The following is a 16,783-nucleotide window of genomic DNA, read 5'->3' on the forward strand; positions in this document are numbered from 1 at the left end:
TGGGTACGGAAAGTATTCAGACCCCCTTAAATTTTTCACTCTTTGTTATATTGCAGCCATTTGCTAAAATCATTTAAGTTAATTTTTTTTCCTCATTAATGTACACACAGCACCCCATATTGACAGAAAAACACAGAATTGACATTTTTGCAGATTTATTAAAAAAGAAAAACTGAAGATGGAGAAACCCCATTAAGATGCTATTAACCCTGGAGAAAATGACACCATTTGCCTTTAACTTAACTGTTAGCAAGCAAATCTGTGATTCACTTGTTCATATATGTATTTCACTTAATTGGCGTACAGCATTTTGGCTCTTGAAAGACACCTTGGAAACTTGGAACTTTAATAGAATTCTCCTGATTAAAATTTTAGGTATGATTTTTTTTGGTCCAAATTGCCCCGCCCTAGATCTTATGCAACAAGTGCAAGTTGACTACCTGTGTAGAGGTTACAGGGCACACAGACACTTTGTTTAATTTCTAAATGTTAAAAGCGTATCCATTTCTAGTTATGATGGTTGACTCCAATAAAAAGTTCAAAATATTGCTACTCATCTCTGCTTGAAAGCACAGATTGCTGATTTTTGTTGAGTGTGTAGTATCCACAGCACCATCTTATGGATTCAGTTGTTTGTATTGGATTATGGATTAATTGTTCTGCATTTAAAACAAAATGCTACAAAACTTTGCAAATTTATTTTTCGATATGCCAAGACAATGAAATTGAGTGCTTTGCTTTACCCTCTTTGTCTTTGTGTGATTGAGAGGTGCACCATAGAATGTAATATTTCTGTAAATGTATTAAGCTGTAAACAGCTTAACCAGAATTTTAAAGTAAGCTTGGAATTGGCTATTATTTTTATTATCATATAACATTATATAACACTATTAAATTATATCATAATATAACCGTTTTCAGAAATAGTTTGCACCTTTCAATTAATTTAACATATATTTTTCATTATCTTTGTAAAATATTCTAGGTCAGTTAACAATAACAGCTAATAAAGCTTCTCCACTGTACTTCTTAAACTTGCCGTGATAGCTTAATTATAACACATTGCATTTTTATATTAAAGCTTGACTTCTATATTGTATTTGTGCTTGACAATTATCAAATATCTGGATTAACCATGCATTTATAGCTAGTAATTAATCTATATATTTAATATTAGCTAAATTTCATTTCACTTTGCATGATGTGAGACCTACATTGTTTTGAATTTTACACAACTTTTTTTACACAACACTCTTTTGGTATTGCCTTGAGTAACATGGCTACTAATTTGATCTTCTACATTGTTTTCTTACTAAATTTAAACATTTGTAAAAAATTTGGCGGCATGATTAAAACAAATTTGTCTTAATTTGAAAGCTGTGTGTAATTTGACTTTAATTCTTAGCATACAATGTGTTACTTTTCTTATTTGAATCACATGGCTTATGTAATTAAGATAATTTTAAACATCAAGAATGGAGCTGGAAAAAGGTAATTTCACGTGCAAATTTTCCCAGATACATTGTGGAAAAAATGTTATTGTTTATTGTGTTGGTTTTCTATACATTTGTTTTCCTTAACAGGTTCGTGACTTCCGAAGTATCTTCAAGTTTGGAACAGTTTTGGATTTTAGCTATTTATCCACTATTAGTCTCAGCTTTATACGGCATGCCCATGGACTGTTCAACAGCTGTCTAATTCATAATGATCTCAAAAAAGCTCAAATGTATTTTTCAAAAAACAAGGCTCTAATCTGATTCTACACGTGGCTCTACACGTTACATCCCGTTCCTCACTTTGATTGACCGGCTTTCAGTTACCAGGAGTCAGGGTGTTTAGGTTATCAGTCCACCTGGAAGTATTTATCAAGTTGTCAAGCTTCTTCAGTGAGAACTACAAAGGAAGAACTAGTCGCTGGATTTGCCATCATTTGTGAGTTTTGAATTAAATCTTCAAGAGCTTTAAGACACTTGGAAGCAAGTAGACAATTCAACCTTGACCCTGCCAGTATGTTGCACCTTGTTCTTAGAGTTATATCTCCTCTTAAACGCCATGTGTTAAAACATACCATGGTTGGTCACTTCATGTCATGTCGCCTCCTTTGGTTTGGGTTGTCTGTTTTTGTGCAGAATTAATAATGTGAGACTAATTTGCTACAAAATATGACCTTCTGTCATGTAACTATTCAATTATTATTTACCAAATCTTTGTTGGCTTGTTTGTCCGACTTGGAACAACTATTGTTTATTTTGCTTCATCACTACTAGTGTTGCAGCATATTATTGTTGCTTTTTACACCTTTGTGTCCCAAAATTAGAGTTAGTATTAAATTTGTCATCTCTTTCATTAACAGCACATTTTCTAAATGTCTTTTCAAGAACCCTGTTTTTAGAAATCTATACTCAAATACCAGTTTAAGCCTAAAGTTCTAGGGCAATATTCATAGAACAAGAATACTTTTTTTTCTTCTTCTTCTTCTTACCTGCTATTTTAATTTAATAAAGTTTAGAAATGTTTTGTATTCACAGAAACATTTCCAAAGAATGTTAGCTTTTTTCTTTAGATTATTCTAATGACGAAACTTTTTGAATTGGAGTTTAAATTGAAAAGAATGGTCATAAAATCCCTGTAACATCTTAAAATTAGGATAAACTCAACTTCTTAAATCCCCAAAGGTAAGATGTTTAATGGCAGCACGCACACACACAGATAAAGGATGCATTCCAGGGCTCGACAGTAAGGAATGCCCAATGTCCTAGGGCCCAGCATGAAAAATGCTCTGGTCAGTTGACGGAGTTGTCATTGGCTCGATTGGGTACACACTTGACGTACGCACAAAGCCTTTTGTGGTTGCCGCACTTTTGCATCAAATACACACAAATATCTGTCTCTACAAGTGTTCTTTAAGTACACAGAGTTGGTAATGTTGCATGGTCATGTATTTAGTTTACACAAACATTTAGGAGAAAATCGGATGCGTTTCAATATAGATCTGTGCTTTAGGTATTGAAGTGACAACAGTCTTATATAAGATTATAAGGGGTACATTTAAAGGGGTCATATGATGCAATTTCAAGTGTTACAAGCTGTTCGTGCATAGATAAGTTGCAAAGACTAAAGTCTCAAACCCAAAGAGAGATTCTTTATAAAAATTAAGACTCGTCCACGCCCTCCTAAAATGCCTAGTTTAAACACGCCCCCACACATCTACGTCACTGTGTAGGAAGATTTGCATAACACCGCCCAAATGTTCACGCAAAGAAACTTATTGTCGCTGTAGTATTGTTGCTGCCGCCGCCATGTCATAGAGATGCTGTGCGTTTCGTTGTAAAAGCGAAACTACTTTGTGTGGTCTTCCAAAAGAGGACACGACTAGAAATCAGTTGTACGGAGGACTTGTTTCCTGAACCTGGGAAGGCTGTGCACAAAGATTGTTTCTATAAAGTGGGGCAATTCCAACTTTGCAAGGACAGTCTGGCGCTTCTGACTTACGTAAGTACGTTTTCGTATTTAGAGAATTTGCCACTGATGATTCAATCACGAGTTTTGAGCAGTGTAGAGTAGCACTTGCTGTTTGTCGTTTCTCCGATCACAAATGCAGACATGGTTTTATGTTTACGCAATGCGTAAAAAGACCGTATAAGTCATTATAATCAGTAATTGTCACCACACAAATGCCTCATTTATAATGGGTTTTATTGTTTTTGTCTCATCGCACCGGGACACGGCATCACAGTATGGTAAGGGGTGTAACATTTCCGTTACACGCTTGAGGTATTCGGCCAATCACAACGCACTGGATAGCTGGCCAATCAGAGCAAACCTCGCTTTTCAGATCAATGAGCTTTATAAAAATCAACGTGTTTCAGAAAGGCAGGGCATAGAGGAGCAACAATAATGTACAGTATGTGGAAAATGTGTTTTTTGAACCTTAAACCGCATAAACACATTACACTAAATACACAAAATAATGTTCTTTTTAGCAGCGTCATATGACCCCTTTAATAATTAAATGTAATCTGTAATTGTAGGATAGCCGCTATTTTGTTATTTTTGTGGTTATATTGAAATGTGCTATTCTGTGCTTCTTTTTGTGAGCAGCTTTGTTCAGACTACATTTCCTAGATTGCATTGCATTAATACTCCATAATGTATTTATTTTACTTTAGGTAATATTGATTTAAGTGAGAAATCTTTCAGTAATTCAAAATGAATTACTTATCCATTTAATCAATCTAATTGCAGATTCTGCTTTCTTCAAGAAACAAGTGCTTTACCATATGAAAACTGCTCTGGATTGTCCTTGATGTTGGCAACTGGATTTTGTTTTGTCTTTTAGAGTTGTAAATTCACAATTACATAATACTTAAGTTTCCAAGCATTGAGGAAGATTAACGATTTCCTGTCAATTCAAAACTTAAATATTCAGTGTTTAGACAAAGGCAGGAGGCATATTTATGATCAACAGGAGGCTAGGAATTGAATGGGAATGATAATCTGAATATTTATATATTTCTCCTGTCTTCACGCCTTCTCAAATTATTTTGACCTTCTTGATGAAAGCCTTGAATGTATGGGAAGAGTGTTCTCATTCCCACCTGAAGCACGTGTAGCTAGTTACTTGGACATTAGCAGGAAGGAAGAGAAAGATAAAAATTAACTGACTGCTCAGTTTTCAAGAACACCACACCACCTCCAGGCTTGGTAAGTGCACAACGCATGATTACTTTACAGTCTGCCAAGTCCTGCAAGCAAAGCTATTTTAATTGTGCCTGTTTGATAGTGTTGGGGAAATGGGGGTTTATTTTGTTTTGTTTTAATTTAGCTCCACCGTTCACTACCATAGTTTTTGTTTAACATTTTAATCCAGATCCACACTTGGAGAAGAGGAGTCAGAAAAAAAAAAAGTACTGATCAACTTCAGGCCACATTTAAAGGCATAGGTCACTCAATGAAAATTGCTTGCCCTCATGTCATTCCAAACCTGTATGATTTTTCAGATTTTTCCACATTTCTCAAGCACCATCAAAAAGCTCCATACAAATCTTAGAAATGAACAGTATATTCCAAAACACGATTCATTGTAATATATTGATTTAGTGCTCAGGAACCAATACTTGAAAAATATATATATTCTTGTTGAAAATAGTTGTATTGCCTAATGTTTCGGTGGAAATCGTGATACTTTTTTTCAGGATTATTTGATTAATAGAAGTTCAAAATAACCTTTATTTGAAATTGAAAACTTTTGTAACATTGTCCTTTACCTTTAGTTAGGAACAAAGCAAAGCTATTTTAATTGTGCCTGTTTGATAGTGTTGGGGAAATGGGGGTTTATTTTGTTTTGTTTTAATTTAGCTCCACTGTTCACTACCATAGTTTTTGTTTAACATTTTAATCCAGATCCACACTTGGAGAAGAGGAGTCAGAAAAAAAAAAGTACTGATCAACTTCAGGCCACATTTAAAGGCATAGGTCACTCAATGAAAATTGCTTGCCCTCATGTCATTCCAAACCTGTATGATTTTTCAGATTTTTCCACATTTCTCAAGCACCATCAAAAAGCTCCATACAAATCTTAGAAATGAACAGTATATTCCAAAACACGATTCATTGTAATATATTGATTTAGTGCTCAGGAACCAATACTTGAAAAATATATATATTCTTGTTGAAAATAGTTGTATTGCCTAATGTTTCGGTGGAAATCGTGATACTTTTTTTCAGGATTATTTGATTAATAGAAGTTCAAAATAACCTTTATTTGAAATTGAAGGTCACTCAATGAAAATTGCTTGCCCTCATGTCATTCCAAACCTGTATGATTTTTCAGATTTTTCCACATTTCTCAAGCACCATCAAAAAGCTCCATACAAATCTTAGAAATGAACAGTATATTCCAAAACACGATTCATTGTAATATATTGATTTAGTGCTCAGGAACCAATACTTGAAAAATATATATATTCTTGTTGAAAATAGTTGTATTGCCTAATGTTTCGGTGGAAATCGTGATACTTTTTTTCAGGATTATTTGATTAATAGAAGTTCAACAGTCCAGTTATTTGAAATTGAAAACTTTTGTAACATTGTCCTTTACCTTTAGTTAGGAACAATTTAATGCATCTTTACTAAATATAAAATTATCCTTTTCTTTACAAAAATCTTTTGAATGGTAGTGTGTCTAAAGTAGTAAAATTCAATGAGAGATGACAAATTAAGTTTCTATAGTCTGCTCAGAGTTGCCTCAAAATGATCCCGTTCAGATGGCTCTAAAAAAAGATAGCAATGGGAAATATGACCACACCTTTAGTTAGGGCTGGGCAGTATATAGAGTTTGTACGATATATATTTTTAATAGGTGATATGGCATGATGCAATACCGCCTATATCGATATACAGTAGTTTGATACGAGCGCATCTGAATAAGCAGAGGACACCGAGTGAGCTGCTGCGGGGAAAAGTGCATAATCCAATTTGTCTTAAAAACATGAGACATGCTTTATATTAAGGGCTTTAAAATAATTTGTAAGATTACAAGTTAACATGTCTAGTTTAAAGCGGCTTGTCCCGTCAGATGCTCTGACAGTCTCATGTGCTGCTGACAGAGATGCTACTTGCGCTGTTTAATGCGCGTGAGACGTGCTGTTTTCCTCAGTGCATAACTTAACATTTCACAGGTATATTCTCCATCTGTAAATGTTAGAAAGTCATGAAAAAGCCTTTTGCATGCGCGCCAAACAGACGGAGCGCAATAGAATAAGAGCGCAATAATTGTCATATAATTTTAAACCTACAAGTGTATTTGATGATAGCAGTAATGGGGTAATCACAAATAAAATGCAATTAATCTGTGCTCTTGTTTATTTACTTTCATTTTTACTTTAGTGAATTGCCTTAATGCATTATTTTTGTTTTTTAGATTGTGATATTTCAATGTTAGAATGTCATTTTAGCCCCTTTTTTGCACATAATGGATAGCGTAGCCTACTTTCACTGTTTGTTTTCATTGCCTTTAATATAAACATTGTTTTATTGGACAAAATTGGGCAGGATGTTAAAAAATATATATATTTTAATCCAAATAGAAAATGTAGAGAATACAGAGAGATATACCATATGTGGCATTTCAGCCAAAAAATACAGGGAGACCCTACATTTAGTCACATGGGTTTGGAGTGACACAAGGGTTAGTAAATTACATTTCTCATTTTTTGCTGAACATTTTATTTATTCCCAGCTTAGAGCCATTGGAATATTTTTATAGTGTAACATTCAAGACACATTTTTAAGAGAATGTAATAAATTCCTTGCTTTCATTTGAACATCGTAAGTCATTTCTGAAGTTTCAATAGGCTAGTAGGAATTTATACTGAATAGATCACATAACATTTGCCAATTTTTTGACATCAACCTGCATGTAGGTAGTACTGTATACACTGGGACCATAAATTTCCATGTGCTATTGATCGTGTGACCAGACTCTATAGTTAAGACTCTTTTTTCCCCCTTGGCAGAATACAGTGGAAACTTGCCTTTTCAGGCTCCTGAGAATTTAGCAGGTGTGACAAGAGCTTGTCTCTGTCTGTACTGTGTATTGAGTGAATGGTGGTGCTGTAGCTGAGCATTAAGGGCCAGTGTCCAGCTTACCCACAGACTCCAGCAGTTGGTAACATTGAGGATTAGTTCTACAGATCAGTGGACAGTTGAGCCTGGACTTATTTGCATCAAGAGGTATGCTTGCATATCACCGGAAAAGGTAAGTGATCTTGTCTTGTTCCATGCAAATAAAGTACTACTATCATCAGCCGTGTTGAAATACTACCAGGGTTCTGGCATCACACTCCTGAAAATGGATTCACAGTGCAGAAATTGTTTTTGTAAGCAGAATTTGAAATGTGTTTGGTACTTTGGCTCCCTTTGTGTGTATTTCAGCTGCTCTGTAATATCTTCCACACAGTAGCTGTCTTTGGAGACAGCAGCAGCATCGCTACTTCACCAGGTACCATGTATTTAAGCACCTCACACTAATAAAATTCAAGGACCTCATTAGTGATGTGGTGGCATTCTATTGACTTCATGTACTGAGATTTTCTTTCTGATTAGGCAGGGATAAAATATGGTATTTTTATGATGAAGGCTAGGGTCCTGAGAACTTGAATCTGTATAGAAATGTTCAGAAAAAGCTTTTTTTTTTTTTTTTCAGTCCAGTTTTTGATTTAATTAAACCTACCTCAAAATTCATGACACTTGTGTGGGGCTTTCTAAACTTTTTTTTTTTTTTCCTCTCTCCCAAAATATCCTTTTTACTTGATTTAAGCTCAAGCAGCAAAATCTATGACACAATTGCTGGTTCGTTGTTTTCATACATACAAAAACTGACAAGTTTGGGGTTGAAGATTTTTTTTTTCCCCCCCCCGTTTTACTGTACTTTTAAAATGTATATTCAGCATCATTACTCCAGTCTTCAGTGTCACATGATCTTTCAGAAATCATTCTAATTTGTTGATCTGAAGCTCAAGAAACTTTTCTTATTCATGTTAAACAGTTTTGCTGCTTCATATTTTTGTGGAAAAAGTTATACATTTTTGGTTACACTTTATTTTTAGGTATTCTTGTTGCTGTGTAATTGTACTGATTAATATTAATTAACATGTACTTACTATTAGGGCTGGACGATATAGCGATATATATAGGACGATATATAAAAACATTTATCAATGATATAATTCATATCGTTCGGTATCGATAATTATTGACATTTTTAATAGGTTAACCTTTTTTAAAACAGAGCAATTAAAAAATTTTATTTTAACAGTCATACACAAAATAAAAATTAAACTCGTATTTCCTTTCTAATGTTTTATATGCAGATTAATGAGTCTTGCGGAAACTTTTGACTTGTTTCCCAAGGCCACAGGAGGGTGCAATGAGCAAAGTAATGCAGCGCATTAAATGCAATGCAGTGAAATAACTTACCTGTCTATAAAAAAAAGTGCATAACGTCTAAATTTACATATCTAAATCAAATATAATTTTGTAAATTGCATAAACAATTATGAACAAAACAGCATAATGTATGCATTGCTTGCAAAGAGCTGAATCGCCGATCACACAGATTGCATTAAAAAAATTATTAGGACACGGTGAAAAGGAATAAACCTCCACAAATTTGCGCCGTGTTTTCTAAACGTTAAAACTGTTTAAACTTTGTGTGAGACGCGAGTGCAGCAGTCATAGTTGTCCGTCTAAAATGTTTATTTTTAAATTTGACTAATATGTGACCCTGGACCACAAAACCAGTCTTAAGTCGCTGGGGTATATTTGTAGCAATAGCCAAAAATATAAGGACACGGTGAAAAGGAATAAACCTCCACAAATGTGCGACGTGTTTTCTCAATGTTTAAAATATTTACACTTTGTGTGAGACGCTAGTGTAGCAGTCATAGTCAGAGGCGTCATGCCCATTCAAATTTAGGGGGCACGTGCCCCCTCAGATTTGAGCCAAGTGGACTTTGAATGCAGCTTCCAAAGACAAAAAATAGCCGATTAATATTTTCTATATTTAATACAATCACACCAGCGTGATTTGAACATTCAGTGCATCATATAATCAGCTGCTAAATTCAAATCTGCGTTCACTGGCTGGCGCTTAGCCAGATACAGATGTGTTTTTACAGCACTGCGCATTAACCAATCACACACGATGCTGTTGAACTTATGAATGCAATGACCAATCAGAGGTGTTCAGATGAGTCCTCGCTAAAATGCTGTTTTATTCACTCGCTCGCTGACTGAATACCTCTGTCTTGCGAATTCTCTCATCAGAAACAACAAAGTGCAAATGTTTGTACGAATCTGTAAGATTAATTTCATAGTGTAAACCGCTTCAGTGATTTTACTGGGAGTTTTTGTGAGTGCTTGAACTAGACTGTCAGTGAAAATGTTCTTTGATAATGTAAATGGTCTTTGCTTTCTTTCTGTACAATGAAAGTGTTATGATTAGTAGCCTAACTTGCAATATTTTTATTCACATTAACTTTCAATGTTAAATTCACATTAAATATTAACTCAAGTCGTATAAAAAATATTGTATGGCATGACACCCATATCTGTTAATTAAGTGTAAACCGGTTTTTATGCATAGTTAATAATTACATTATTAGGTTACTTTGACCATCGCCCATTATAGATCAACACAATCTATAAAGGTGAGAATCAAGATATTTCATGATATAGTTAATGTAAAAATAAATAAAACATAAGTGCTGTTGTGGCAGCTGTGTCACATGATGAACACCCCATCCCCCCCGCCCACCCCCAACTCGTGCCCCCTCAAAAATGAGTGCATGATGCCCCTGGTTATAGTTGTCCATCTAAAGAATGCGCTGAATATGCGTTCTGTGTGAATGGCTTGGTTTCGGTTTTAACCTAATCAAGATCTCCTACACATTGAGCTACTATATTTCTTGAATATTTTGAAAGAATAACGCAGCAACGGTGCATCTCTTGGGCTAGACTAAGAAAGCATTAAAATGCAACAGCGTCACTTACATCATCATCACCGCATCTCATGCACCGCTGATGACACTCCCTGATGCCCACCTAATATTCGATTGTAGCATTCAGATCCAAATGTTTATTTTTAAATTTGACTAATATTCTTTTTTTTTTTATTCACAATCTCCTCATTTCAGCATGTGCTCGTGTGTGCTTGTCACTCATAGCACGTGCCTATATCGTGCGCTATATCAAACATTTTTTCTATCGTTATCGATGGTGTACCGTTGATAAATACCGATACCGTTTTATCACCCAGAGCTACTTACTATAGGGTTAGGATTAGGGTTTGTTGCTTGTAATTATGCATAATTTGTTTACTGTTATTACTATATTAAGTATAGTACTATAGTAAGTACACGTCACCAGGTCGCTGTTAAATAGTGTTATCCTTTTTTCCAGGATTCTTTGAATAGAAAGTTCTAAAGAACAGCATTTATTTCAAATAGAATTTTAAAATAAAATACTTTTTATCACATTTATTTGCCTGTATTTAGCAGTTACCCCAGTGATGCTCTGATCTTGGGTGGTTCATATCACAATTTTCTATTCATTCTGTTTTGACGAGTGCTTTTTGCTAAGGGCAAGCATATTAGATTCCATGAAAACACAGCAGACTTTGCCACTCATAACCTCCAAACTCTTGAGTGCTTAGACCTTGTCTGTCAACTGTTCTAGCCTGCAACAAATCTGTTGTAGTCTGCAACAAACCCCTATATTGGATAGCCTATAAGCTTGTTGTCTTAATGTTGCAAAAATATATTTATGGCAGTGTAAAATAGTTATTCTTTCTCTCTTGTTCTCACTTCTCAATCCTGGCAGTCTTAACTAGTCTGTTTGCTTCATACCTACATGGATATCACAGTAATGCTGCCTCCATTCTTTACAAACTTCCCAATGTGGACTGGGGTGGGAAATACTCTGTGAAATGAAAGTGTTTTTAAAGTACATTTATTTGGTGTTTTTCCTAAATCTACTGTGATCTTTTATTCTTCACACAAGTATTGCACTCATGCCATTGACTCGTTCTCCAGCAGTGTATCGCAGCCATGTTACTGAACAGACTGTATTAATGGAGCGTGTGCGTACTCCTGCTCCTGTGGATGATCGGAGTGCTTCTGTACAACATATTTATAGTGCTGGATCAGCATTTTGACAGTCTGGATATGTGTGTACATGTCTGTTTATCTGCACTGTGATCCATTCATCTTGGCCCCAATCTGTAATTTTGATAATCCTAGTATGGGCCATGAGTTTTTAGCTCTATGGAGTGTGATGCCAGAACTTACCTTGTGACTTAGTGGCTGCCTCAGAGAGGCAGATCTTTAACACAACATCCTTATCTTTTAGAAATTTGGGATTGTGTTTGAGGTGCTGTCTGTATGGAGTTCAAGTGTCATTGACCTTGTCAGTTAGTGAGCTGTACAGCAACTGTAGCAAAGTGTTTCTGCATGAGATGAAGTAATATTTGCTCTTCAGCTGTATATTAAAGAACAAAAACAAAGTGACTTAGCTTTGCTTAACTTCAATATACATAACCATTTACTTGAGCATTATGTGCTTGAGTAGTTTCCATGGTAGAGGGAATTTTCTTTTTTGGAAAGAGAACTAAAGTAGTTATTTATTTTAAAAAGAACTACTGAAACGTTCACCCAATGCTTTCCAAAATTCTGTTATTAATTATAATAGCCTGCTGTAAGTCAGAAAGCAGTTTAGGTAGGACTCTGTATACTGGTTTACTTCTGTATCCTCACTGCCTTTCTCTCACTGCAGGGGCCTCGGGTGATTGAAGGAGGTTAAGCAGCATCATACACTTTGATATATGGGTAAGCATTCACCAAACACTTCACTATGACAAGCAAATTATGATCTTGCATGTTTGTGTGATGGGGTAAAAAACATTTTTTTCCTCTTTTTTTTTTTTAGGTCAACCAAGGAACCTGTTCTCTCAGCAATTGAGCGCTATCGGCACTAAATGCTCCTGCTCAGTGGACAATAATGTGCAGGTCTGTGAAATAATTTAATATCATAATTTAACATAAGAATGACAATGTGGGAATAGTGTGTAATTGTTTTTTTATATATATATATATATATATATATATATATATATGAAAATGCTACTAGGTGTTAATCTTACTGTTTTTAATCAAAGATGAGAAATCATTTATGCAACTAGATTACAAATTTTTACCTCTATTTTTTTCCCTTTTCTTTCTGTTTGTCCTGTATAGTCCTGTTGGAGTGTGGTGTGATGTGATGTGGCAGCTTGGGAAATCTTGAGTGCAGCACAGGATGCATCATGATTGTATCCAATTTTTAAATAAACTGTTAAGATCCCTATGTCTGGTTTTTGAGAACATTTTTTTTAGATGAAACCATTGCATTTTATGTGGAACTGCAGAACCTTGATCTTGTAGCTGACTTGATGTATGTTTTAGAGTTCTTGCTAAATATTAATATTTTGGTTTAGCACAATTTCATGTATATCCATTAAACTTACTTGGTGAGACTTAAAAAAAAATACAGAGGGGAAAAAGACTGTCTGCTTAAGAGCTTGTTCTGTAGGTCTATAAACAGACAGACCTCTGTAACTCAGTAGCACTCAGGCTGCTGTCCAGTATTAATTAAGGTCAGGGTGCTATGTTTCTCTTGTTTTATCACTGCTGTGTCCTATTGTCTGACAGCTACTTCTGGAAATTGTTCGAGAAGGAAAATAAACCTGCAGTCTGAGAAGTGTGGTGCAGTAAATGTGGGTTCGGGTTTTTTGACCAGTGTTAACATACACTTAAGAGGATTTTCAGGGATTGTTAAAGTGTTATATGATTGTCAGTAAAATATGAAAGTCATGTCATTTCGGACTGATACATTTGATTGCTTAATAATCATAATTTACTAACTTGTGTCCTATTGTCTGACAGCTACTTCTGGAAATTGTTCGAGAAGGAAAATAAACCTGCAGTCTGAGGAAGTGTGGTGCAGTAAATGTGGGTTCGGGTTTTTTGACCAGTGTTAACATACACTTAAGAGGATTTTCAGGGATTGTTAAAGTGTTATATGATTGTCAGTAAAATATGAAAGTCATGTCATTTCGGACTGATACATTTGATTGCTTAATAATCATAATTTACTAACATGTCTGTTGGCAGAAAAAGTTGCAAGTTCTGTTAGAGACACATCTAAGATTACACTGGGGAAAAAATTGTAGAAACAATTCTCTAAGAAATTGCTAGTAAACTTTACAATTCAAAATAATCAAGTAGCACGTTGAATTAAAAGGTTTTGAAGATTAAAAAAAAAAAAAAAAGTATTTTCTTCTAAAACATACTCCAATAGTCGTTTATTGTAACTGAAATATTTTTTATAGTGTACTTGGATTTGTGTATTCAGGTTGGGCCTACATAATCAATTTATTTGCCAAAATTGGGATTTATTGAGTTCAGAGTGATTCAAAGACAATCCTCAGATTATCCCCATGTTCCAGGATATCTCAGAAATGCTCAAGCCTTTCTGTGTGCTGCATGCTGACAATGGAACGAGGGAAAGGGGGACAGGGAGGGAGAATTTGGTGGTGTGTGACCAATGGGCTTGCCTGATGTATTTTTAATGCACATGAATGATTGATCACTGTACGTGGACATGCTCCCCCAAGGGGCGGCTGCAGTCTGGTGCTGTCGGTGCAGATATGAGTGTGACGAGGGGACCTTCTGGACTGAGCATGAACACTGTGGAGTTAAAGCATCAGTGGGCAATGCAGAGAAATCGCACTCTGGTCCGGACATACCTGCTCTCCAGTTCTGTGCTCCCACTTCCTGGCTCACGGAGCAGAGATGATTTCAGACTGCCATCATTATTGTCCAGATCAACACATGGTCGGACCACCGCGGTGCCTCTCAGGTAAGCTGATATCTGTTGCCTCGAAGCCTGGTGTTCAGCATCAGCAATAGAGAGAATTGACTACTGTATGTGATATCAAAATTGCATGGTAAAAAAAAAACCCGACATGAAATTTTATTTGTAGTATTTATAGTATATATAATATTTAAGTGTTTTAATAAAACATTCTCTAAATTTAAGAGAACTTTACATTTAATTTTAATTATAAATAATTGTAACTGTTTTTAAAACTGAAGATAAGTTAAATACTTACAGCAACATGTTCCCAAGAATGGTTTAAATTTGTTGGGGTTTGCCTTAAACTTCAAACCTGTACAAATGTGAGTGCAGATACAGCTCTTCATCAGCCAGTAACAGGAAGTGTCATCCTTTGCACAATGGAGAAATGCTTCAGAAACCTGAGAAACATTCCTCTTACGTGGCAACACACCCAAAAGCTCACGGGGGGGAAACAACAGCTAAATTACACAGATTATCAAATGACAGCAGCCAATGTTTCCAGTGTTTCTCAAGCTGTACAATATATGCTGTTCTGGCCATATTATGAAATCAGCAGAGGAAAGAAATCTATTATAAAACAAATGTCATGAATAAAATATTTGTTTTGGAGGGGAGTGACACCACATTTTACAACCTGAACTAACTAATGAACATGTTATACTTTCAAAAAATAAAGCATGTTCATCATAGAATACCTCCTACATCTTTGATGTTGCAGTGGCTCAGATGATTGATTGATTGATTGGCAGAACAGTGGCAAAGGATTTAATGGCCCATTTAGTCTTGTGTTTCTGGACTGGCAGCTCAAAATGTATTTCAATGTTTTCAAAAAAATTATTAGTCAGGATTTAACATCTGTTGATTTTTTTTCTATTATTTTTGTTTTGTTTTTGAAAGTTTATGCACACCAAGGATATGTTTCTTTTATCATAAATGGTGAAAACATTAATACTGTGAAATACTATTACAAATTAAAATGTATTCCTGTGCTTTCCAGCTTTGCCACAAAGCTGAATTTTCAGCAGCCGTTACTCGTCTTCAGTGTCACATGATCCTTCAGAAATCATTCTAATATGCTGAATTGCTCAAGAAACATGTCTTATTAATGTTAAAAAAAGCTCATTTGAAATAGAAATCTTTTGTAACATTCTTTACTATTAATTCGATCATTTAACTTGATCAGTTTAATGTGTCCTTGCTGAATTAATTATTATGAATTTCTTTCGAAAATAAATCTTATCGACCCCAAACTTTGAATGGTAGTATTTGTCAGAACGTTATCCTTTCATTCCTTCAGCTTTATAATTGAAGAAGTTCTGTTTAATCCTCACATGTGTCTGTTTTTGGTCTCCTCTGATCTCTCAGTGTCAGTGAGCCCTGCTTGTTCACCCCAGGCCAGAGAGCAGTTTTCGAGGGGTTTTCAAAAATCCACCATCCCCTTCTACACACACCTGGCCCATCTCCCTCCTGCAAGACCCTTGAGAAACCAAAGATGCCTCAGCAGAGCTATCATCAAGTGTACATGCATTTCTCTCAGCCTCTGAAGCCTGTACCAAAGGTTGGACAGGCCTTTACTCACAGTCAGCAGCAGGCCACAGAGAACAGAGGCCTGCAGCCGTTAGTGAGGCAGCGCAGGCAGCCCGCAAACCTAGAGACTTTATCTGTCAGAGGAAAGACTTGCCTTCCTACACAGCATTTACCCACATCTTCATCTAGTGCATCTCGCACACAGCTGCACGTGTTCTTGCCTGCAGAGGGTGCTGGACAGGAGGAAGACAGGGACAGTGAGTCAGTTGATGAGGGTTTCATGGATGAGCTGGATAACAAAGTCACCAACCTGAGACTTCTACAAGATCCAAAGACCCCCAAACAGATAGAAAAATCACTGACGGGTCAAATGGTAAAATTAACTTCCTAGTGTCATGCTTTTAATTGTAGCATTTCATATTTTGATGTGTGTTGTACGCTAACACTGATAACTACAGAAATGACAAGTTCTGTATTTACCAATTTGAACACTAGTTTAAATTTGCTCTCAAGTAATTTATGTAAATCATAATTTATGTAATTACAATAAATCTAAATTATGATTAAGTGTGTTCTGATGTATAAAAGGAAGGAAATGTTCCTGACATTACAAAATGTAAACTGTTCATATAAAGGTTATAAATCTCTTTTAAATTAAAAGCATTTGTATGTAAAAATATCGGTTGGCTAGTTATTGTTTTTTTTTTTTTTAAGAATTTCCCTTCGATGTCAGCTTCACACTCCATCCCAGTTGGTGGCGCAATGGACCCTTTTCCACAAGACTGTGATAACTGCCGTT

At 35.5% G+C, this 16,783-nt stretch overlaps 2 protein-coding genes across 2 annotated transcripts in view; both read left to right on the forward strand.

The window, feature by feature from the left end:
• The window catches only part of sfpq (splicing factor proline/glutamine-rich), a 38,114-nt gene extending 24,818 nt beyond the window's left edge, over nucleotides 1-13,296 (forward strand). Inside the window, exons 10-12 of the transcript XR_001605497.1 lie at nucleotides 12,334-12,386; nucleotides 12,487-12,566; nucleotides 12,795-13,296. The gene's annotated coding sequence lies outside the window, so the exon portion shown is untranslated. The remainder of the gene's footprint in view (nucleotides 1-12,333; nucleotides 12,387-12,486; nucleotides 12,567-12,794) is intronic.
• Nucleotides 13,297-13,937: 641 nt separating this feature from the next.
• Nucleotides 13,938-16,469, forward strand: LOC107558580 (uncharacterized). The gene is made up of 2 exons (XM_016242241.1): nucleotides 13,938-14,457; nucleotides 15,823-16,469. Exons 1-2 carry the CDS (start codon nucleotides 14,177-14,179, stop codon nucleotides 16,373-16,375), a joined length of 834 nt encoding a protein of 277 aa, XP_016097727.1. The 5' UTR covers nucleotides 13,938-14,176; the 3' UTR covers nucleotides 16,376-16,469.
• The last annotated feature ends 314 nt before the right edge of the window (nucleotides 16,470-16,783 follow it).

This window comes from Sinocyclocheilus grahami, unplaced genomic scaffold (genome assembly GCF_001515645.1).
Source record: "Sinocyclocheilus grahami isolate Dianchi unplaced genomic scaffold, SAMN03320097.WGS_v1.1 scaffold650.1, whole genome shotgun sequence".
Lineage (NCBI taxonomy): Eukaryota > Metazoa > Chordata > Actinopteri > Cypriniformes > Cyprinidae > Sinocyclocheilus > Sinocyclocheilus grahami.

Excerpts from the sequence above, each read along its gene's own strand:
- LOC107558580 (XM_016242241.1), top strand. The coding sequence starts at position 14,177 with ATGATTGATCACTGTACGTGGACATGCTCCCCCAAGGGGCGGCTGCAG. Across the intron at positions 14,458-15,822 it reads ACCACCGCGGTGCCTCTCAG|TGTCAGTGAGCCCTGCTTGT; the intron begins GTAAGCTGATAT and ends CTGATCTCTCAG.